Consider the following 25,541-nt stretch of genomic DNA (forward strand, 5'->3'; position numbering starts at 1 on the left):
TAATATCAAAATTGTCAATGGGACACTTAAAAAAACGAAGGGAGTATTATACACCCATTTCACCTTTTACTTTATTTACCTCACCACCCACTGGTTTACCACCCACCACCTTACTACTAAAGATCGTATTATCGGAAAACGCCCATATTTTTGTAAGATGTGTAAGGTGATGGGTAATAAATTGGTGGGTGGTGGGGTAAGTAAAGTAAAGAGTGAATATTGGAAGAGAAATCAAAATGGGGTATATTTTATAAAAGGGAATGTTTGTAATGTCTGAGCATTATATGTCAAATATCTAGCGTGATTTAGTGATTCACTTTTAAAGTTACGTTTGAAACTTTAAGGCCATTAAATCATTGATATGGTTTAACAAATCCGCTACAAATAAATTATTTAATAATTAATTAGTATGTGGTCCAAGTGTTGCACGGGTTACTACTTTAATTAAACCTTATGATTATATGTATTTAAATTTTTTGGTGTTTTTTTTATTAGTCCTTTTAATTATATACATTTATTTTCATATTTATAATATGGTTTAAGTGAAAGGGTATACGTGACACATATACTTTTTTTAAAAATGCCTTTTAATATATTAGGATAATTAGTATAATAGGGACGTCAATCTAATAATAAAACAACCTTTTCATTTTATGATCCAATCAATTTTAATAATGTCCATTTAGAAAGTCATCTATCAACTTAAATCTAATTTGATGGCTCACTAATAAAAATTGATGTAGGTATAATGTCCATTTGGCAATCGTCGGAGGCGTTATTTGGCAATGAACTTTATTAGCAATCAAATAATGTCCATTCAAGGTATTGGCAATCGTCGGAGGCGTTATTTAGAGAATTAAGGGTCTATTCTCATACGTTTATTTTCAATTCAGTTCAGCTCAATTCCTAATTTCCTTCTCTTATAAAATATTCATTTCATTTTATTTCAGCTCCAGTTCAGTTGATTTCAATACATTGGAACATGCCCTAAGTTTGGAAAATGTCATTTAAAATGTTTGGTAATACCTAAGGCCTTAGCTTAGCTTGAACCGCGGGATTAATGGACCACTATCATATTTAAGAACTATATCTTGCTTTTTTGCCCCAAACCAACGGATATAGTTGATGATTTTACATCGATAAGTATGAGTGGTATGACAATTGTGAATTTCATGAATACATGTGTTGTTAATTTGTTATAGGCGAGTGTAGAGGAGAGTGAGGGGTAGCTCAAGTGGTTAGAGTTTCTTTTCCGGTTCCAAGAGATTTTGGGATCGATTCTCACCCCCGCCCTTGTGGCTCTCTAAACACCAAAAAAATAGGCAACTGTAGAGGTGTCAAAACCACACTTGAGCCGACCCAATTCAAAACCGATTTGAAAAATATTCGATTTAGATTTTTACTTGCATGGACACAATAATTTACCATATTCAACTTTAAAAATTGACCCAACCTCATCGAACCTGATCCGAACACCCGAATAGACACCTCCGCAAGCAAAGCAATGTAACAAGTACTATTAACAATAAATTCAAGGTCATGGTCAATGTAAATTGTAAAACAAGCATAATGTTGTGGGTCAAAATCCTTGTTCTTTTGGATTGGATAAATTTATCTGGACTAAACAAAACTGCAACAAAAAGAATGCAACCATTTGGTTCTTGGCCTAATAGCCATGATTGATTTGGTTGTGTTTGAGCTACACAATCAATCAAACTTACTTCAGATGATCAAAACCTATTTTTAAACATCATATTGACTAAGATCCTTAAGAATCTGTAAGGTGTACGGTAAATATTTACATTGCCTGACGAACGCATATTTACAAGTAAAAAAGAATTGAAAAAAAATGTAATGTAACCGGTATAGATAAACGAATTGAGCTCATTGTCAAAATTTGTAGCAGCAACGCAACATAGTGTGATTCTAGCTAAACTTTGCCACTGTAACTAAGACAAAATTGTTCACTGGAGTACTGTCTTTTAACAGCATGGAGAGGCGAGCATAACCTGCAAAATAGATGATCATTTGAGTTTCACCAACAATGTAATCTACTATTTAGCCCTTGGAAATAAATCCATACGTCCTTGAATAAGATTACGGGAAAAAACAACTACCAATCATACACGAATTGCTACTACTTGGTTGAATCGTTTTAGTTTCTATTGGGAAAAAAAAAAAAACCATTTTTTACATTCTAATTTAGTCACCTCTGTATTTAATTATTTACATCTCGAAAATCAATATCATATCATGGCAAGGGAATAATTTCTGTTACCTTTAGCTCATTCTGAACAGATTCTGAACTCTCATGTTGATAATTAAGCAGGAATGGACAGTTATCAGCATGCTTAACTCCAACGAGAAAGACTCCTAAATTGAGATGACATTGCCTCCAAAAGAAACCTGACAAGATTTTCTCTTTCAACTTCTTTTTCCCCCTTGAGTTCGAGATGACGGACCTGACAACATACACGTAAATCTTAATCGCTATCAGACTATATTTGATTTTGCTAAGATCTGATTATCGTTGTAGATGTGGGAAACCCCAAGTTGCCTATGATAGTCAAAAATTAGATTTCCCAAGTGGTTAAGTGCAGACTAGAATAGCATTCACACTACGGAAGAAGGGAAAAAATTCAAATACATCCTCGAGGAATTACAAGTTTAATACTTGATATCAGCCTAACCTTTACAGTATCCTTTTGAGAAACTCCAGAATCAGTTATAACGACAAGCCACTTGATATCATGCTCATTTGCATATTCATACTGTTCTGTAAGGCTCGGATCAGATGACGGCACATATTCAGCCTAAAAACCAAATAGAAAAATCATAAAATTCGGAGCACAACTTAGTAATATGGTAGAGTTCTTCAATAATTCAGCTTTCTTACCTTAATATTGGCTTCCCATAGTTCTACCACAATCTCCATGCGCTCTTCTAATAAACCACCTCCTCCCTTTGAGCATACCAGAACACCAGCACAAGCCTCGCTTCTGCAAAAATGTAAATTCATCATAGCACCTATATCAGCCAAGCAAGCAATAACCAATTTGATGGCATGAGAAAATGGCGTGCACACACTAAATACATAGATAAAATAGAGAGAGTAAACCTGATAGGTTTGATATGCACACAAGAATGTTGAATAATTGTTTCAAGTGCAAGACTGATCCCAACAGCACCAGGTGGAGATGACCTCTGAAAACACTCAGGTCAGTGCATGATAAAACAATTACGAATAAAATAGTACAATAATATCCAAGAAGACCAAAGAAACAAAAAGGTTTGAACAGTTAGTCTGCATTAAAAGCAATTTGTGCAACTAATAGTTAAAAAGAGATGGGATTAACAATCCAGACCACCAAAGAGATGCCTGACAATCTAGATTCTAGACAATGTTTTCAGATCACATACACATGAAAACCACAGCTACTTCCCACGTCAATAGATCATTGTTACATTCTCCCAACAACTCACTGTAAGAGGATTTGACATGATTTTTTTTTTTTAAAAAGAAAAGACCCTTTATAAATCCCACATTTCCCCCTATCCCCCATCAACGACATAATGCTTTCTATAGAATTTCCTATTACTTGAACAGCTTCAAGAATTCAAAAGCTAATAATAATAGTAATAATAGTAATAGTAGTAGTAATAGTAGTAGTAGTAATAGTAATAGTAATAGTAATAGTAATAGTAATAGTAATAGTAATAGTAATAGTAATAGTAATAGTAATAGTAATAGTAATAGTAATAGTAATAATATTTATTGTTATTATTATTTCAGTTGTTGTTAAAGAATGAAATTTGGCTTTGTTGTTGTTGTTGTTGTTGTTGTTGTTGTTGTTAAAGAATGAAATTTGGCTTTATATCATTAGACGTAAATTAAGAGCTGAGCTGAACTGAACTGAATTTCAACGGAAGAGAACAGGCCCTAAGTAGGGATCATAGGTGATTAAGTGCAAGGTTTCCTATTCAATGAATATACCCCTTCTATGTTATTAGGTGAATGTATTTTCTCCGGTGAAGCATTTGCTATGTCACAAACTTCTTATCATAATATAAGTTCCATGTACAACTATTTTTGTACACTGCTTTATTAATAAACCTGTTTCAGAAAATGAAAGTTTAAATTGCATCTTGATAATATATCTTAATGTCTAGTTAAGATATAAGAATAAGCCCCAATAGCAGAGCTTCAATTATAAAACTCTGGTACATGTAATTATGGGTATCTGCAGTTTGATTAGAATAACCCTCTCTAGTTGTAATTGTCTCAGTTTCCACTTTGGTTTGTCATAGGATGATCGTTTTAGTTAATTCAACGTTGGTCACAGATAGTTGAACATATATACCTCATAGAAAGGCTGCAGCAAGAAGGTAACAATTAATAACAATTTTACTTTGCAGATAAAATTTCCTTTCCCATCAAGTGGACAAGGGAGGGCTGACCCCAACGGCCCAACTTCATAACCCAATCATTTTCCAAGTTGACCCCTTATAGAAAAAGGTCAAAAGACTTGGCATATACGAAGTATATCAACACTACTGTAATAGTTGTTCAGTGACAAAAAGACTATACAACAGATGAACAGATTTTGCACCAAGTAGACTAAGTTTCTTTTTTCTTTTTTTTTTTTTTTTTTTTTTTGCAAAGCTTTTTATTTATACCCATTTTAACGTCTTTCAGACACAACCTTTTTTCAACCCTTTTCTCATTTTTCATGTCCAATTTTTAATTAGAAACCCTCTTAACAATTCAGCAATGCAACATACTCCTACATATATTTTAAACAAAATTAGCTATTTTCTGCATTTTAAAATAATAAAAATTGGTTACAATAAAATATATTGCTTCTTTATTGCTAGAGGATAAAAATGTTTTTTTCCCCTCTTTTCCAAATCACTCATTACTTTTCATGACGTATCACTCATGAACTATGATCGTATAAACAAAAGTGTAGCCAACAAAATAGAACAAAGAAAGTTAAAAATGTTATTATAACAAACTTACATGTTTAAATATGAAGAGTAAATATGATAGTGTGTAAAACAAACTTACATGTTCACGCTCCCAAATCTGATGCAGCAAATAGTCATACCGACCACCTAAAGCTAGCAATTTACCCTCAATCGGTGACCCAGATGATTCCTTTCTCAAGTATATCTACCATCAATAGAGTATGTTATTCAAACAAAGCTTGAATAAGAAAGCTTAAAAGAAATATATTAGAAATTTGCTGTAGATTAGCTTTACCTACGATCACACAAGGAGTACAAAATTTCTTTTATAAAAGTTCTCACAATTTAAAGAGATGATAAATTATCCTAGTTGCATGCCCAAACAATTTTAAGTCATATACCTGAAAATACAAATCTCTGTGGTAGTATTCACTTGGTGGCATAAGCGAATCAATGTAAATATGCTTTTCAATTTTCCATACTCTGAGATAGCTTAAAAGATCAGATATCTCATCAAGTGCCTTGCGCGTAGATGTATCTACACATGCAACATAGTGACAGGAAAAAATCAATAAATTGTCTGTTAATTTAGTTAAACTATATACTTCACATCTACCTGCTGGAAGTGCCCCTCTTAATCTTGGTAGAGTCTGTTGTGAATCTCCGCAAAATCGTTGGCCCACTGCTTGCAATCTATTAACAACTGCTTCTGGCAGACGAACTTCCTGATTACATAACAACTTCACATTTTTGAATGTATCCAGAAAATATTTGAATTCATCTATTGAAAAGATAAGTTGTAAAAATAACTGAACAAATTAGTTACTATAGAAAGTGCACACATAGACGTATTTATTCCCTAACCCCTGCCCTTTAAATTCACACACTTTGCTTTTCATGGAAACCAAGAAATTGGTTACATTTTAGGAGAGAGAAAAAGTAACATGTGAAAGTGACATACTTCGTATAAAAGTATATCTGTGAGAGAAAGAGTGGTAGGTCTCATTTCTGAAAATAGTAAGTTATAAATGAGTAAATTAAAAAGAAACATTAAAAAAAGGAAAGTGAGTAAATAAAAAAAAAATATATAAAAAAAGTAAATAAAGTACATTATTTTGTGTTCTAAATAAAGTAAATTTCATTTTTAAGAAACTTGCTCATTACAATTTGAAAAGTGAGATTAACTCACACAAGCTAAGGAGACTAAAAGACAGAAAAAATACCTATGGAGAACTCAATCATGTATTCAAAAGACACTAATTGACCCTCTCCCACAAATAATATTGCCGGGTACCTTATTTTGAAAAAAAAATAAAAATAAAATATCATATTGCTTTAACTACCACAAACCCCGCATCAAAGTTGATTGGCACACAACATGTTAGTTGTCTCTTTCCTTTCAGAAACCATGTAAAACAAATTTACAATACTCTAAACTTGATGCACAATACAACTACAGCTCACATCAACGTTGATTGCCACAAACATATTAGTCCTTACTTCTCCAAAATTATGTAAGAAATATTTACATACACTCTAGATTTGATGCACAATACAACCAAAGAATCCCTACCATCCTAACAGGTTGCTTTTTTAATAAATTAGAAATGCCTACAATATCAGTGTTACTGTTACTGTTACTCCAGTGTAGCTGTAACTCACTTCAGGATTTCAACCTTCCAAATTAGATATATGATAATTTGCAAACAAAATAGTATTCCCAACAGACAATTTTGCAACCAGAAATTTTGCAGCTACAACTATATATGATCATACCTGAAGAAGCTGACGCCTGATTAATACCCATTTGGATTTCCGTTCAGAGGATTGGGGAGGCAGACAGCCTAGCATAGATAAAATCTGAAACAGAACATTCATGAAGCTTTTTGTCAAAATTTAAAAAATCAGTAAAGGTATAAATATTATTTTATGAATCCATGAGGATATACCTCAGCTACTTTCTGCCGGTGCTCAGCCTTGATTCCTGCCCAAGACCACATAGCATTCAATAGATTTCCATGACTCAGATGAATATACAATGAGTCTGGGTTGAAAAACTGCATTAAGATATCAATCGTTGCCTATCCAACAAAACCAAAGAATTTCAAACAAAGGTTCAGCAAGAGAAGAAATAATTCAAATAAATATAATTTTTACAAACACGATGCATGTGAACAACAGAAACAACTGTGATGACGACAACATCATTACCCAATGGAGTTCCTGCTTAAGCATAACACATTAACACACACAAATTAAAATAAACACCAAAAAGCAGAAGATATATGCTTGTTCAGTTGTTAATGTTTTAGACAAGAATCTGCTACAGAAAATAGAGAATGTTTTACAATAAACACAAAGGAAGATATATGCTTGTTCAGTTGTTATTGATTTAGACAAGAATCTGCTACAGAAAACAGAAAATGTTAATGCCTTTTAATATCTTGTCTGGCAAAGCCAGCCACCACAAAACTACAAGTTTAATATTTTCAAACATTTTCTCCTTCGTGGGGCTTTATAAGACGGGATAAATATCCCACTACTATTGTGGTACCAATAATATTTGATGACAAGCTAGGTGACACAATCGCATCACTCGCTAGGTAAAATGTAAAATATAAGTCCAATTAGGATGGATCTCCATCCAGCCAAGTCAGCAGCAACAAATCCTTATTGTATTACTTTGGCATTCTTCGTCCGGGAAATAGGTTACACAATAAGGTTCTAACAATCAATGTACTAACAAATTACGTTTCACATATAAAACAACTATTTTCTTGTCCTTTTTCTCAGGAATTTATTTTTAATACATTTTATAAGAGTTTTCCTTGTAATACACATTTACTATCTTTAGACTCTTTTCAATATAAGTTGCATTCACTCTCAAGGAACCAGAAAATGAGGAGACACAAGTGGGAATTTTACTGCATGCTTTAAATTACCTAAGCTAATACATGCCTCATGTAGACATCTCATGATCTCATGTCAAAAATCTAGTGGTAATCATGACATGACAACGTAGTTAATTTCTCATGGCTTTAAAAAAAAAAAAATTATCAACAAAACATTATTGAAAACAATGCTGCAACAATTTAAAAGTTGCCTACGGAAAAATCACATTAGTGGTATTTCCATGTGTCTGTACATTTCATACCAAATCTGATTATTAGAACAAAAATGTACCTTTATAATTTCAGCTTCTGTCAGGGGTGAAGCACCTCCTATAATATCAAAATCACCCTGTAGAATAGCAATATAAATATTTTAGAACCCTAACTTAATATATTAGTCACAACAAACGATGTCACATAAAATGGAATTATTAATCACATCAAGCAACATATGAAAAGATTACCTGAAGGTAGACATTTGGAGGTGCATGACCAATTGCTCTCCTATATACAGACGATATCTCGTATCGTTTGAATGATGATTTCTACACGCAACAAGTAATCTTATGCTTATAACAGCACATAAAGTAGAAAAGGGAAACAATTAAAATAATAGTAATAACAGATCTATGCTACAGTAATACAGGATAATCTAAAGCTTGAGCTAATATTATGAGAATTGAGAAGTACTGCTAAATAGTAAATACAATAAACCTCCCAGACATATATTATAGAAATCATGAAAAGTAAAGCATGGTAGTTTTGGCTTGACAGAAAGTTTCCATAGCCTTCAGAAAAATTACCCCATAAATCCAGTCTTTGAGGTAATGTCACATATGATTTTAAGAAATACTTTAAAAAATTTCCATATCAATTACCTGGTTTACAGTTGCCCATTTAACAAAGGGCAAGCGTAACTCATGAGAAAGCTCAACCATGTCTCCACCTTGAGATAAAAGCTTTATGCTTCCCCTTTCCAAAACAAAAATTTAGTTTTGTAAGTAACTGGAAAGGCACTCAAATAAGACAAGAGACTAAAATGACTTTAGAAACAGACCTTCCTGAAACCGGAAAATCATCCATCAAACGTAACGTTTTGAGTTTCAAATGTTTTGCACAATGTCGTTTAAACACTTCCTTACTTGCATCTATTACATAATCATGAAGTTCAGTTTCTACTTCTGAATATTGGGCAACAGAAGTCACGTCTCCAATTGAGTGATGAAGGCGACTGCTTCTGGAAGCTAACAATTCTTCGTTAAAGAGAGCACCCACAACTTTGTCATAAACACTTGTATCCTCAGAAGTTTGCATTGTACGTAGAAAGTCTGCATACATATTGAAATTTCACTTCAAAATTAAGAAAACCCAGAATTGAGAAATCAAAAGCCCATATATTTACTTGCATCTATTGAAGGTTGGGCAGAAGAAGAAGATATGTTTTCCGATGCCCATATATTTACAACTCATCGCTCGATGACTACAACACAACTATGTTTAAGTAAATACTATTCTTACTGTATTGTACTTATACACAGAACTACTCTTGTAGCTACACAATCAACCCTTTTTCAAACTTAAAGCAACTTATTTTCTTTTGTTTTTTCAGTGTTTGGAAGAGGATGATTGAGACTTGAGAGTGACATGAGTGCTTTGGGGATTGAGGAAAATATGGTCTTGGATAGAGCAGTGTGGAGGGAGAAAATTCACGTCAACGACGTGTCGTGATTATATATACTTTCTAAATTTATTTTCGTATTTAAATTTATTTTTAGCCTACCAATGTTTTATGAACTGTATTGTTTTCCTTTGTTAAATTCTTCTCAAACCTTTATGTTTATACTTCAACATTTTAATTACTCTTTTACAACTTTCTTGAATTTTATTCTTGGTTCTCTTTTAAAACTCCCTTAATTTTTTTTAAATGCACTTTCGTTTACTCACTTTACTCACCTTTTATCAAACTCTTTTAATGATTACTTTGTTATGTCATTTTCTTTATATTGTACGATTCCTTAAGACAATTCATGTTAACCAACCCCAAATCATTTTGGTTCTAAGGCTTTGTTGTTGTTTTCAATTTTTCCTTCCTCATCTCAACCTTATCAGTCCTCTCACTTTTGTAAAACAGCACAACATTAGTATCATAATTGTAAAATTTAAATTACTAGGGGAATTATTTTAACCTAGTATACTGTTTAGGATACAAAGATACGACAAACACTACTTCAGTGAGCTTAATTAGTCAATCTGCCTACACATCTTACTGCTACATCAGAAGATGCTCCAAATAATGCTTAGTGCTAGACAGTGCATACGGTGTGTATACATGGATATCTTATGCGCTTAATAGATAATTTGAAAACCCAATCTCATCCTGTGTAAGATTAACATGTCAACTAATTGTAATGGCATTCATGTTTTCTGTGAATTCAGATGCATAAGAAACAAAACTTGAAGGGTGTTTCCTGCAGACTGCAGTTGCTATTCATGCAAAGACAGAGCTACAGTCCACAATCTGCTGCAAACATGCAATAGAGAAAAGTAGCTATGATCATGCATATATATAGCAATGGCATTCAGTGCCATTCACATGACAGCAAGAGATAGAATAAACTCAAGCCACTTATTTATCAGCATACTTACTATCTAATAGTTCATACTCCATGCGCGGTGGAAAGGCATCTTGAAGTAGTTCGACAGCAGATGGACGGTCAGCAGGGATAGGAGACATTAGTCGTCGTAGCAAGGAGGCTTGCTCAGGGAACACAGCAACCCAGGCTGCAGGAAGCTCTCCCTTCTGCTTTAGATCTGAAAGAACAATGTGCCTCTCCATTGCTGTTCCAAAAGGATGCCATAACTCAAAAAATACAACTCCTAAACTGTACATATCCGCCTGCAACCATGCCATACAAATAATTCACATCCACATGCAAAAGGTACTGCAAGAATAACAGTTATAAATGAACCACAACAGCAACCTAAATAAAGATCACACAGAGTTCACCACCTTCTCATCAATCTTTGGCCATCCTTGCTCAATTTCTGGTGCAGTGTAGAAATATGTACCTATTTGACCGGTACCATCAATTGAAACACCTGGTGCATGTCGTGCATCTGAAGGAAATGTTGTTTCCTGATCCAGTTGTTCAAGCTTTAAGAACTTGGCTGCAATAAATAAATTTATGGTCCATGAACGAAGAGTTTATACCATCTACCTATCCGTAATTAGCAATAAAGTAGGAAAAGAAAATTACTGCATGGGTTTTGATCTACATTATCACTCTGGCATTGTGAAAGCATGCAAAATAGTAGTAGCTATTGCATCTTAGAGGCTTTGGATATGCGACATTAAACATCATAATGAACTACTGCAGAATTTTAATTTTCTTGACGGCCTATACATATTTAGTTTACCTCAAGTACCCATCTACATCTTTTTGTTTTTTCAATACATACTTCTTTTCGTATATGGTTTTGTATAAATGAACCCTAAACAATTTGGTAGGTCCTATATGTTTACAATTTCATCATCAACAACCCAAAATGAAACAATAAATTCTAATGAGCCTCAGAGCTATATTAGGACATGTAAAAGATGTATAATCCCAATATCCCCATGACTTTCATAATGAAGCTTGGGATAGCTTCCAAAAGTGAAAGAAGATCACCAATTAAAAAATCTTCCAATAACGATTTCTGAACCAAAATATATCTTAGTTGAAAAAAACATACCAAGGCCAAAATCACCAATCTTAATATCATTGCGAGCATCAAAGAATATGTTATTTGGCGTCAAGTCACGATGAATGATTCCTTGTGCATGTATGTGTCCCAAACCTTCGACAATTTGGCGAAACAAATGCCAAGCTAATTCCTTGTCAAAATGACGATATGAATCAAACAATTGACGGAGAGTCCTGTAGACATATTTTTATTAAAAAAAATATTTAAAAAAAATAACATGACACAAATGAGAGCTAATAATAATATTCAAATGTGAACAGGATATAGCAAAGATAGACTTGTTAACCACCATAACATAATAGCTGCAAGATATAAAAGTACCATAAAAATATTAAATTCAATTCTAAGGGAATCCCACAAATAGAACCCTACAAGACATTGCATTCTCCATACACTAGATGGAAAACAGGATGGTTAATGTTGTATATAAGCACAAATTAAACCTAATTAAGTAAAGAAGCTGATAGTCATTGGCCACAAAACAGAAAGGAACCGAAAAATCAAAATTACTTAGCAAGGTATGCTGGTTTAGATTAAAACACAAACACATAGGTTTTGAAAAACAGTGCTTCTTATGCTGTTAGAGAGCTGGCTTAGATTGGAAGAAAAAAAAATGGCAAATCTAATTCATGCAACGGATTTGTCTGGATTTAAGAGATAACCTAGGGCAATATTCCATTTGGATGTAAAGATAAGGTGACTCTATCATATCTTCCTGTCCAATGGTATCAGACAAACTGCCACCCATGCAACTGAAGCTGGAGCTTCTTCCAGTCTTTGAACCCCACATGCTGTCTTCTAGATTTCCTGCAACTCTTGTTTCAATCCACGCCTGGAAATTTGTAGGGTAAAATAGAGTGTGTGATGAGATCAAAATCTAAAAAGTAAACCTTTCATACTACTAAACAATTAAAAAAGAACCACCAATAATAACTAAGAAGACACACTTTGAAATATGCACTATTCACACACTACACATTGTTTATTCTTGGTGATTTTTTCGAAAGGAAAATCTACTGATGTGGCCATGTGGGATCTTGTTAAATTCAACTCAAATATCAAATTTTTACGTATTGATTGTCAAAGTCTCAAAGATATTGACTGTTGAAGGTGTGCATTGGCAAGCATTAAAAATAAAATGTTTCACCAAAAAAACACAGTACAATTTGCAAAAATAGGAGCACCAAATAGAGTGACTAAAATCCAGCCAACCTAAATCACTGATAATATAGAGGATATTACCAACTAAGAGCACAAAGGAACTGAATAATAGGATCCATACTATTTCATATCAAGGAAATATAATTTAAAATGATCAGGCATGGCTGCTGAAGTAACAATAGTTCTGAAAAAAATTTACTTATCAGAAAGTCTCCACTACAACACACTTTGGAATGAGTACAGCAACATATAGAATTTACTTCGAAAGATTCCACTACAATTAATGTGTATCTACTGCAAATGTTTCTCCATTATAAGCTGATCTGCAGCCAAACGTGATGAACCACTTGTGGGTGTTGTGGCGGAAAGATCTCTTAAATACAAAACGGACCAAAAAAAAAATTTGTGTTTAGCACCAGGTATTATGTTACCCCTATTCTTACAGAACCTATGTAGCAAGACAATATAAATTCTTTTCATAATATTCATTTTTTTCCCATGAAAAGTAAAACAAAAATAAATAAATAAAAATAAAAACATTTGTTTGCATCCATTGATTATGACTTGATCCCTTGTTTCCTGCTACAAATAATATTCTACAGTTAAGGCTTCAGATATCAGATATACTGTATGAACATATCACATTAGATAACAGTAAGATTTATACATGGGTTTTATTCAGAACTCCTTGTGCCTTAGTGTTGAGTTTTTTTATTTCTCACCAACATAAAATTAACAAACGAAAAACATATAATGCATGCAACAACAATAATGACCAGACACAAAAGCACTTCTTGTCAGTGGAGACTTCAAAACTTTATAAGCAAAACTGTGAAGCCTTACAAAAATTTGGAAATAGATTTGTAAAATAAAAAAGGCTCTGCCTATAGTTTCCCATTCCCTCCACCCCCCCCCCCCCACCCCACCCCACCCCACTTGGGATGACAAAAAAGGCTTTCACCTCCAGTTGAAAAAACACCTGTACAATATGAAAATGCCAACCTGATAGTAACGAACAACATGTTGGTGTTGTAAACGAGCAAGTGTTGCCACCTCCCTAGATAAAACATCACGTACATTAGCATATAACCATATACCTAATAACCTAAAATTAGAAGGAGATCATACATGTCATAAAATACTCCCTTTATCCCAATATACCTTCCCGTACCTTTTGGACATGTTTGCCAATACACAACTTTGATCCTCTATAGTCTATACCTTTAATTTGAAAATAGCAAAAATTATAAATATTTGATATTTTGAAAACATAAAGACTAATCCAACAACTATATGATAACAAATTTATTATTGGTAAAATATTTGGTCAAAATAACTATATAAATAATGCAAAAGGTCAAAACGGGTAAGGTAATATGGCATTACATAAAATAGATACCAACCAATCCAAAACTTAATTAAAAAAGCCTTTTACAGTTTTACTTGGCAAGCTTACTTTAAGGAAATATATACTTCCCCACCCCCCCCCCCTTTTTTTTTTTACTTTGCAAAGATTTAACTTTTACACTAATTCAAATGCTTACTTTAACTATCACTAAATATTAACTTAAGAAAAAAAACTAGTCACATTGGATCTTTTAGATTTGTCCCAATGTATATTTTCAAAATATTAACTTTTTATAATTTAAGCATATTGATAATTAAATTATGCATTGCCGAGAGTGAAAGCTAAGTTACAAGTGAAGATAACGGAGGAAGAATCTTGGTAGAAGATACATTACCTTAATATACGATCATTAACAGGTGGACTTTTGTCCTTGAGACGTATCATTTTAAGAGCATATTGTCTCCCGTCAAGCTTATTTTTGCATAACACAACATGACCAAAACCGCCATGACCTATCTCAAAAAGAAAAATTATGTAAGACATTGACCAAACTTGATACATATAAAGATTTTCTATGCCCTTTTGAAAATCTAGTCTCACATTTTGTAGCCAATAGAAATTTTCATCAAACATAGTTAACAAGTCTTAAACAAGGAGTATCCTAAAGAAGATCAATTAAAGAATATGGCATTATATGTGTTTCATTATAGAATTTATAGACTAGAAAATGTTTGTTAGGATGGGAAAGGTATTAAAGTAATAGGGAGTCTTTAATTAATTTGAAAAGTTGGTACCAAGTGTTTTAGTCTAAAGCCATGTTCATTATCAATCAATATTTTTACATTCAAAGGAAATTAGACAAAATAACAAGCAATAACTCTTAAAACCATGTCAAGCCAAGGAAATTTAATAGAGAAGTTCACTCTAATGCACTTGACAGGGTTATAAGATTCTCATACTCTAAAAAAGAGAGCAATACTTAATGCTACTCTGATAGTGTCAATGAAAAAAATGGTTTTGAATTTGTTTCAATTGTTAGTACTTAAGTTATAGTCTTAACTTTGTAAGCAATCTACTGAAAAGAGGCTACTCTAATCAACAGTTTTGCTCACCGAGTGACTGTAGCTCTTCAAAGTCATTAAGATATCGAGAATTTGGGAGAGATGAATCCTGCCCCCCAATATCTGACACTGGCTCCCAAAACTCAGATATTTCTGAAGAGGCCTGCAACAAAATTAAGCATAAAGATAGAAACAACCGCTACAAGTACATTGGAAAATGACCAAAGAAAAAATAATGGAGAGAGGAAAACAAAGAACCATGTGCTGATGAAAAACATGATCAAAAGTCTTGCTGTACAGAGTAGGTGAATTGGTGGTTACGTCCCTTGTCCACTCTGATATGATCTGAAATAAATGGCATGAAAATTGCCTAAGTACTGTGAATACATACATAAATTATTAAAACAGCCATATTCTGTACAAAAATAAAAATAAAAAATACCCCCAAACTATACAATTCAGATGTTAATTTTGGCAAGGCCTTTGCAAGCGGGCCATTAGAGCCACAAGCTAGGCGCAGAAGATGAGCCTGTTCAAGATGAGGAACAATTATAAATAACATACAATCATAGTCCAAAATGAAGAGACATAAGCCAATTATAACAGGATTTATGAACAGTACCATGATCAGATCACTTTTGATACTTTGAGATGTCTGATCATTCCTTAGAGGCACAGAGGAAGACTTTGAAGACCCAGTTTCTTGATCATCAGTGTCATTGAAAGACGATAAGGATCCTTCGGAGTTGTCCCCAGTATCCTGAAAATGCATCAGCTAAAACACATAGAAGAAACAGAACACGGATAGAAAGAACTTGATTTAACAAGTCTTGTTTACCAAGGTTTTTCAAGTTTTCAGTCACTTGTTTTATTCTGTCTCAAAAATTCTTGTGTCATCACACTCATCAGTACCCATGACAACATTCATTCAGAGGGTGTCCTAATGAGAGGTGTAACAGTCACATCCTACAAAAATAGATGTATCCTATAACGCACTGACTCCCACGGTCTCACCATAAAAGGGTACAACCACAGTGGTACTCTCATTAGTCTCATTTTTGAAAATAACAATCACGCCCACATTGAATGATAGGACTCTCACGACCATTTTTCACCTACATGTCCAAGCAAGATGGGAAACATGATTGAATGCCCCAAGTGAACACTAAGAAGCCCTTGGCTGGATCCAAGACCTAAGCCAGATGTCAGCACACAGGCAATCAGCCAATCACTCTCTAATCTGCTAAGTGGGGAATACTCATTGCCCACCAATCATTTACCTAAGATTCTGGGAACCCTCAATGCTGCAATTTCCTACAAATACACATTAATTACGGCACAACTCCCATCATACCAGAATAGGTAGGCAGGGACAGGATGTCAGCTCTGAGGCAATCAGCCAATAACTCAATAATCTGCTAAGTGGCAAACACTCAGTGGGCTAAGATTTTGGGAACCCTCATTCCGACAATTGCCAATAAATACGCATTAATTATGATACAAACACATATGCCGACGTCTTCTAGACAAAGATCAGGTTTAATCATTTTCTCAATATTCACTATGCTCTCTCGGTCTCTCCATTACCAACACTTGGATTTTCTCTCAAAATTAGCTAACACTAAATTGAGCATTGGAGGGGGAATCATAACCCTGTTGTAAGTTGATCTTCATCAACAACTATCGCCATCTGATTGTTAGTGGTATGTTGGCATCAAGTCTTTTCCTTTTTGCACATTTTTTGCATTGTTTATGTCCACGTAGGATTATAGGACAAACCCACTGACCCATGTCAAATTCATGTCAGCTATGACATATCTTTCAACAATCAAGATAATTAATTTTCTTCATACAGAGTATTAGAGCCTCTATCCAATTTGGGGCTTCTACAAATATCACCAAAATCTCATGAACAAGGAAATTTGTAAGTCTCACATGATCACAGTCACCACTGTCCTTCCTGAATTATGTTTGATCCTCGAGACAAGAAAGTACATTGACAGGAAAGGAAAGGAAAAAAAAAAAAAAAAACTAACAGGATCACAGCCACCGCAGTCCTTCCTGATTTATGATCCTCAAGCCTCAAGACAAGAAAGTACATTGACAGGAAAGGAAAGGAAAGGAAAATATACAGCCTAAAGGACCAGAATTTAAAGATGCCATGAGCCATCAACTCCTCTGTTCAGAAGATGAAGATGAGGGATGTTAATTTGCTTAAACTATCGGTTGGGCTTCTTCGTTGGGTATATGTCACAAATCTCAAGCGAATGATTGTTAATCCTCTGTGATTCTTACTTCAGCTTAATATCCCATACATTCTATATAAAAGTTGTAAAAAAAATCTTGGGTTTGATGTAGAATTGGTTAGAGTTCTAAGTACAATATCTAGAATAATTTCCTTTCATGGGTGCCTCTCATTATGATAAATACTAAAGCTCCAACAATCATCAGGCTATTCTTAACTCTTTCGTTTCATGTCTATTCAAGTTTACCCATTTCTTGCCCCTCTTAGAATTACCAGCAAAGATTCACATCACTTTACAAGTTCTTTCCATTTTCTTTTTTTCCTCCATAACCACAAGTAGACAACCTTTTCGGTATTAGCTTCAACTAAGAACTGGCCCCAAGCTCTACCACCAAGTTACTCACAGTGTACAGCTTACTACGGTTTAAGTTTAATTTCACCCCACAGATAAAAGAACATTTCATGTTCCTACCAAGATGTGAATTAGCAACTACTTGAGTATCAAAAAGTTCAAAAAATAGCCCAGCAAATAGCCCCAAAAAAAGCAGTTAGACAATGATCATAAAGCAGGTAGCATTGATTGAATTTGGAAACTAACTTACAGCCTATAAAAGTTTCAACTAGAATACCAGACAAAATGCAACAATACCTTATTGGCTATCTCTTCATCAGAACTGGATCCAGCCAAGTCATCTGACAGGTATCTATTTGACGAAGTTGTCGATAGAACCTTAGCATCATCTTCACTCACTTCTTTAACATACTCCAATTTTGTAGAAGTTGAAACTACTTCAGCATGTCGGTTATCCTCCCCCTTGCTCTTTTCTTTTGGTTTAAAGTTCTTTTCTACACCTTCAAAAACCTGTTTAGATCTGGATAGAGCACGGGAAACCACTGAAGAGCTTATCTCACCACCTTTCCATGACTCTTCATAACCACTGAAAAGATCCATAAATCCATAAACAAATGAATCCTTGAAAGAAGTGACTGATTCAGAGGATTTTGCCACATCTGTAGAAGGTAATTGGCCAATGCTGTCTCCATCTATAGATACAACCTTCTCAATCAAGAAAATACAGAATGAAATAATGAATTTCTACGAATAAGTAAAAGAGGCACCACAATGTGAAGAAAAAATTAGTTAACATGAAATCAACAAGAAATTAAATTTACCCGGCTTTGCAAAGGGGCTGTAGGAATCACTGCAGAGAGAAATTCCTGAGCAGCTTCCACCAAATTGAAGATCATCACACGTCCTTCTCGAGCATTAGAATTTGCCTAGAGCAGTTGTTAAATAGAAAGTTCAAGATCTGCATAATATATAACACAGATACATATTTTGACTAAACAAAATTTTCGTAGAATAATGTATCAATCTTACATAAAATTGATTAAGTAATCCTAATATATTAGGGAAAGAAAAATGTGCCAATGATGCTGAATAACTAATTTAGACAATAAAAAATTCCTACTGGATCATTATACAAACGGGAGGCCAACAAGTTTACCTTATCCGACAACAAACCCAATGAAAAATCATGCTTCTTAAGATCCTCTCTTCGCTCCAACCATAATACTCATAAGATAAGCATACAACCATAATTCCAGAAAGCTTGACATTCCATTTAGACTTCTAAAGCCAACAACCGAATCCTACAATTGTACTGAAATGTGGTACGGACATAACTATTTCACCCACAATACCTCAAAAATCTTGTGCAACAAAGTCAAATGCTCATACCCAATCTATTCTATTGTATTTAAAAGCATTCCTAATCCGAAATAAGTGCCACGTGAAACTCCCCTCATGCACTAGAAATATGCTACATGTAATACATGTCAATGGATTGCCAGCAACTACGAAACTGACAGAAAATTTCCATGCTTGAAGTATGTCTTGATGATATTGATTAAAAGTGAAAACTGAAGACCAATACCTGCTCATGAAGGAGCATCAGAAGCCTATCAGCATCACTTTCAGACAGGCCTTTTTCTGAAGTTAATTGCACTTTGGGGCACTTGTAAGGATATCCTGGTAAGCAACTAAAACAAAGCAAAAATAAAGGGAGGAGCAAGGGAGTCAGGAAATTGAATTGATGAGAGTCCCAAGAGCCAATATGAGAAAGAAGTATCAAATGCACACAAGTATGCAAAAGAGCATTAAGAAACACTAACCGCACAAGTAAATGGACGGAAATATCCATATTCTCATATCCTGAGTCCTTTGAGTAAGGCCTGTCATTTATACATAAATAAGTCAAATTATTAGAAGAATCAATTGATGAAAAGTTAAATTATACATTTGTACCCGTAAGCAAGAGTAGAAACAAGACCTGATATTAATACTAACTTGCGGATGAGAATCTGAAACTATTTGACAGTCTTCTTGAAATATTGCAGACCTGAGGGCAAAAAAACTAAGATTTCAATGACCCTATATTTGGTACAATAATATCATCAAGTATTTAAATAAGTCCAAATCAACATCTCAGGTATAATAGCAAGGTTGCCTATTAATTTAGTTTGATGGTTCCAGGGCAACACAATTAATCCAGTAAATACAAAGTCAAAAATAGTTCCCATATTGCCTATTTTGGTATAGACAGCAGTCAGAATCCGTTCAGAATGAGACCATGGACTTTTGAACACATAAGATGGTAAACTTGATGTGTAAGATGTTAAATATTTATAGGTTAAGTATGCGACTTTTCTAGGAGATTGTTGCGTTAACATGATTTACAGGACACGATAATCAGACACTCTGAAAACAATAGTTGCTGCTTTGGCCCTCATTTGCACATATGAGCTCGAAATCACAAATTCAGAAGTGCAAAAGGTTATAACAGCCAAGAAAAGTTGTCACACAAATAAGCTTAACTCAGATACATGTCAATGCCATAGAGTAACCAAGAAATATACTTGAACAAATAAAAATCAGTAGATAGTTCTACGATAGACCAAAAACGGTTGTACAGAAGCATACAAAACAAGCTACTAACAACCTGAGAGGTACACAAAGGCTGAGAAATAAATAGTATGTTTATGAATTCTTCTACGGAATCAACAATTGGACCTTGAGGACAATGGTAATAAATTCTACAATCAGCTTTTACTTACACCAGTAATTTTGGAACATTAATTTCACTACTTCAACTATTCTTCTCCAAAAGGAATGAAGCCAATCCATCCAAAGGTTGCTGCTCGTTTCTCTCCATCCTAATAATACAATCAAAACCTCAAAAACCCCCCAACCCCAGAGGCACTAATACTACCACCAACAAACCATCTTTTGCTACAATACAACTCTCCTTGAAATTGAAAATTCCTTCATAACCCACCAGCAAGCAACTATCAAGCTTCAACATACAAAATCGACTCTAAAGAGTTATTGAGGTACTTCCAAAACAGAAACAGAATAAGCTTGTAAAATTAGCCTGAACAGAAAATTGTGGCCTAATATAATGTGTATGTCCCATCAAAGACAAGACCCTTGTGGCGGCTCACTTGAACTCTTGAAGTGACAATTGACAAACTAATTCAAGCCATCACACGTATGTTCATATCACCAAGAATTAAATGTTCTTTTTTTAAAAAAAGAAAAAAGGGTAAGATACGGGAGGTGCCCTTCCTATCACGGGAGGCGTGAGGTGAGGATTGAACCCAGGTCAAACCTGGGGAAGATGGAGGGACAAACCATGATCCTCGAATTATATGTTCACAATTTGTAACTCTATGACTCCATGTTCATAAATTTTAAACAATATGAGATGTGTTGATAATCCTTATAAATTATAAATTCATTTAGAACCGCGATAGGCAACATGGTCCCGCTATAGTCATTAACACGATGGACAATTGCACATATCAATCCATCAATCAATTTCTGTGGGGTTCTTATTTGACAGCAACAAAGTTACAGATTTGTGGGTATTTATATATATACATCAATATTGAATAATCAAGCTGAAAACATAAGAAAATTGAATATAAATATAAAAAGAAATGTGGGTTCTTACAAAGCAGTAAGCTCCTCAGAAATAAGCTCACTGTAATCAGCAGAAAGCAACGCATGATCCTTAGTAGTAGCTCTTCCTTTATTCCGACGCTTTTTCTTCTTCGAACTTTGTCCCATTATTTCAATATAATGTGCTGCAAATTCAAACCCAAATCAAAAATTACATCAATCCCTTGATTCTAAAATTCTAACCCAGCATTTAAAAATCTGCAAACAAGAAAAACGCAATAAATTCTCAAGAAATGTTAGACTATTTTGAAATGGGTAATAAAATTGAAAATAAAAATATTAAATAAAAATTTCTGCTACAATTAGATTGGATTATTGTAACTAGAAATTAATTGAAATTATGCAATTAGAATCGAACCTGAGTGTTTGGATAGCGAGGATTATCGACGTTAATTAGAAGAAGAATCCAAAAGAGAAGGAAAAGATGGAGTATCGCAGAGAAAAGTGACAGGGCTGACTGTTATGGTGGGCGCTGAAACTCCGTTACTCCCTATTTTTGTGTAAAGTTCCCAATTTTGAGTAGTTTTGGTTAATTGTTTTTTTTTTTTTTTTTTTTTTTTTTTTTGCATACCCTTTGATTTGGTTTGGTTAGATTGGGTAGACTTTAGCCTTGAGTTTTGTGCCCATGTAAGTAGAAATATGGATTGAGTCGTTTTTTGTTTGGTTTAATCTAGTTATGTTAGGTTGGGTCGGGTATTGAATACCTCTAGTACCAGCTTAATAACTTTGATTGGTTATCATTATTACGAGTATGTTACAATAGATATTCTTGACGTAAAGTTAATATGTTGTTAAGCGGGTTTCTTTACTGAGTTATTTAAGTGTGCAAAAATATAATTTTATTCCAAGAAGTTGAACACTTGAACCCACTTGCTTTTATGTGACTTGACCACTTAGTTCTATATAATTTTGGTTAACATAAATGCAAAAAATGCAAAATGGAAGTGTTGGGTTAGTGTGGCCCAATTTCATAGCCAACTCATTACATCTAAAGTTTTCTAGAAAACTCTACTATATTGAGAAATTAATGGAAAAATATAGAAGAATCTAAAATTAGTGAACGATCATGAAGATTCTGAATTTATGTGACAATTTAAAGAGCATGTGGTAAAATTTTCCGCACACTTCTTCCACCTCCATACAACACCAATAAATATGAGGTGTTGGACATCATGTATCCACCTACATCATCCTCTAATGCTTCGATCCCTCATACACTCTACGAGTGTCGTCTATTCCTACATTATTTATGCTTAGAGAGAATTTACATACAAATGTCCACTCGTGCTATCCTAGATGCTAGTCGTTTGTGGATTTTTTTATTATTATTATAATTTTTTCCATGTTAAATCTTGTGCGTCCATTTCTATATTACTTGTCTTGCCTATATTTTTTTCCTAATTATTTTAATCAATCTCTACGTCTTTAATTTTTCTTCCGCTATGCACTTTTATGTTAACCAAAGAAATTTAGCAAAAATCGAAGAATTATATGTGAAATAAAATTCCAATGCAACTAAACAAGCACCTGGGTTATTAACAAATTATTAAGATTAAAACATTATATCCAAACTAAATAGAATACAAATATTTCTCTAATTCTATAATACGAGTGAGTAAGAAATTTATAATTAAGAGTTACCTATATGCTTTATCTCTTTTGTTGTTAAACACCACCCTCAAATCTCAAGGTAACGCTCGCAAAATAAAATTTATTTACAAATCTACCCTCATATATATTAATAGAAATTCATCATCACAAACATAATTTCTAACCCACCTTTTTCTCTTTCTAAGCCACCGCCATCCTCGAAAACTTGAAAATACAGTGTTTGTCATAAAATATCTGCGGTAGTTTATACCTTCACCCTCTTCGAACACTACATCGTATATGTATATAAAATCAACTTAATAATAAATAACTTTGTAGTTATTATTATTATTATTATTATTATTATTATTATTGTTATTATATCTCAGAAACAGACAAAAACATACAACCTAAAAAAAAAAAGTAGTGGGAAGCCGAGATACAATCTGGGCCCCCACTAGCAGATCCTATCCTAGTAAAGATATGATCAGCAGCACGTGCCCCAATGTCTTGAGTCTTCGAGAACCTTTGAGATATAATAGTAATAGTAATAGTAATACTAATAGTAATAATAATAATAATAAAAATTTGACAGGGTCTTCTCCTTTGACACAGTCAGGGCTATCTGACTTTATTCCTGGGCGGGTTGTGGCTGATGCTGCTCATCGGAAGCGGGATAAGTATGAAGCTCGATGTCAGGCGATTGGATATGGTTTCATTCCCTTCTCCTTTTCTTCGCTTGGGGAATTAGAGAAGGAGGTTGTTGCGTTATTGAAGCGGATTCAGAGGTTCTCGACGACGCAAGACATTGGGGCTCGTGTTGCAGCTCATATCTTCACTAGGGTAGGATTTGCTATAGCTAAAGGAGTGGGGGCCCAGATTGTATCTCGGCTTCCCACTAATTTATTGTAGGTTGTATGACTTTTGTTTTTGAGATATAATAATAATAATAATAATAATAATAATAATTTTTTGTAAATTGATTGAATTTGCAGGTTTTAATGTTGATAATAATAATAATAATAATAATTATTATTATTATTATTATTATTATTATTATTATTATTATTATTCTTATTATTATTATTATTATTATTATTATTATTACCGTTGTGTTCTTTGCTACCGATTGAGTGTTCCATTGTTCTCCATTTCGTCACCGTGTTCTGCTTGCTCAAGGATTTTTGATAGGGATATTTATGGGGATCATGCAGTGTCTTATATGCTAGGATTGTGGATATTAAACATCGGTACAACATTGTTCATATACTCTTATTGATATTTCTTTTTAATCTGGATTTTCTACGAGAAAGGAGGTTAACGTTGGGTTGACTGGAGGAAACATCGGGGCTTTTCGACCAATAGATGTGTTACTTTATTTCTGGGACAGAGGTCTTGATGTATGTGTTGATTTGATGGGGTCTTCTCCTTTAACACAATCTGAGTTGTCTGACTTCATTCCTAGTCGGGTTGTGTCGGTTACAGCTCAACGGAAGCGGGACAAGTATGGGGCGCGTTGCATGGCTATTGGCCATGGTTATCTACCTTTCTCCTTTTCTTCATTGGCGAAATTAGAGAAGGATGGTATAGCATTGCTGAAGCAGGTTCAAGCGTTCGCTAAGACTCAGGATATTGGTGCTCGTGCAGCTACTCACATCTTCAACATGACCGAGTTCGTTAATATCTAGAGGGGTGGGGGTCCAGATTGTATCTCGACTCCTCACCCACCAATTTCTTGTAAATTGATGGATTTTGTAGGTTTTTGTTATTTTTATATTAATAATAATAGCACGTTAGTTCCAAAAAAAAAAAAAAAAAAAAAAAAAACTAACCGCCTAAAAATTTCAACCATCCCAACCGCCTAGAATTTTCAAAACAACATGGGTTGTTTGAACCGAATCACCTAGTTTTTTCAAGCAATCTAGGTTGTTTTGAAAATTCTAGGTAGTTCAGCCTAGGGAGGTTGAAATTTTAGGCACGCATTTGCTTGGAAATTCGTAAAAAAAAAAATAAATAAAAAAACGCACCGAGTTCGTACGCTATGGTGAGCCACGCGATGAGCATAATGTGGCATCTCCAATCCCTCGTCGTTGCCCATTAGATCCAACGAACTTGATTTTGCAAAATTGAAATTGTTTGGTTGATTATGAACGTTTTGGTACGGTCCTTGGTGGGTTGAGCGGTGGTTGTTGGTGGTCGGACCACTAAACAATGCAACCTAAATAATTGTGGAGATTGAAAGTGGTAACTGGTAGGTTGAGGTAAATTTAGTGAGTTTTAAAGTGAGGATATGAATGTCTTTATAGGTTATTTTGTGAGCGTTACCTAGAGATTTGAGAGCGACATTTAGCGTTTCACTTTTTTTTATTTTTTAATTTTTTTTATAAATTTTATATATAGCCGCGCGACTCATTAAGCTCTCACATAAAGGATTTCTTTTAGAACTGTAAAACCTTATGTTAAAACTAGTGTATATACTTCTATCAATCACTATCGATCCGACATA

The 25,541-nt window shown here is 34.0% G+C and overlaps 1 protein-coding gene across 5 annotated transcripts; it reads right to left on the minus strand.

Annotated features, from left to right (window-relative positions):
* Positions 1-1,572: 1,572 nt before the first annotated feature.
* Positions 1,573-22,335, minus strand: LOC110689253 (eIF-2-alpha kinase GCN2-like). 5 transcript variants are annotated; one of them, XM_021865991.1, is made up of 31 exons: positions 21,804-22,319; positions 21,438-21,570; positions 19,755-19,823; positions 19,597-19,656; positions 19,359-19,464; positions 18,595-18,699; positions 18,071-18,478; positions 15,799-15,936; positions 15,619-15,705; positions 15,435-15,521; positions 15,228-15,339; positions 14,510-14,627; positions 13,770-13,824; positions 12,269-12,438; positions 11,595-11,779; positions 10,870-11,027; positions 10,506-10,755; positions 8,917-9,187; positions 8,738-8,831; positions 8,324-8,404; positions 8,152-8,208; positions 6,918-7,049; positions 6,745-6,828; positions 5,585-5,693; positions 5,370-5,506; positions 5,069-5,173; positions 3,119-3,204; positions 2,897-2,999; positions 2,691-2,813; positions 2,279-2,462; positions 1,573-2,009 (listed from the first exon to the last, which is right to left on the minus strand). In XM_021865991.1, the coding sequence occupies exons 2-30, from the start codon at positions 21,551-21,553 to the stop codon at positions 2,352-2,354; spliced, it is 3,717 nt and encodes a 1,238-aa protein (XP_021721683.1). In that variant the 5' UTR covers positions 21,554-21,570; positions 21,804-22,319; the 3' UTR covers positions 1,573-2,009; positions 2,279-2,351. The 5 variants fall into 5 exon arrangements, with proteins under 5 accessions (XP_021721683.1, XP_021721682.1, XP_021721684.1 ...); XM_021865990.1 differs by having other exon boundaries at positions 21,438-21,643; XM_021865992.1 differs by lacking the exons at positions 21,438-21,570; positions 21,804-22,319 and adding an exon at positions 20,539-20,846.
* Positions 22,336-25,541: the final 3,206 nt, after the last annotated feature.

This window comes from Chenopodium quinoa, unplaced genomic scaffold (genome assembly GCF_001683475.1).
Source record: "Chenopodium quinoa cultivar QQ74 unplaced genomic scaffold, ASM168347v1, whole genome shotgun sequence".
Taxonomy (NCBI): Eukaryota; Viridiplantae; Streptophyta; class Magnoliopsida; order Caryophyllales; family Amaranthaceae; genus Chenopodium; species Chenopodium quinoa.

What these genes read in the sequence shown, in the direction of transcription:
- LOC110689253 (XM_021865991.1), bottom strand. Translation starts at nt 21,553, where the DNA reads ATGGGACAAAGTTCGAAGAAGAAAAAGCGTCGGAATAAAGGAAGAGCT. An exon ending in TCCGTCCATTTACTTGTGCG is followed by an intron (nt 19,465 to 19,596) that starts GTTAGTGTTTCT and finishes GCTTTGTTTTAG; the next exon opens with TTGCTTACCAGGATATCCTT. An exon ending in ACCGGCAGAAAGTAGCTGAG is followed by an intron (nt 6,829 to 6,917) that starts GTATATCCTCAT and finishes GTTCTGTTTCAG; the next exon opens with ATTTTATCTATGCTAGGCTG.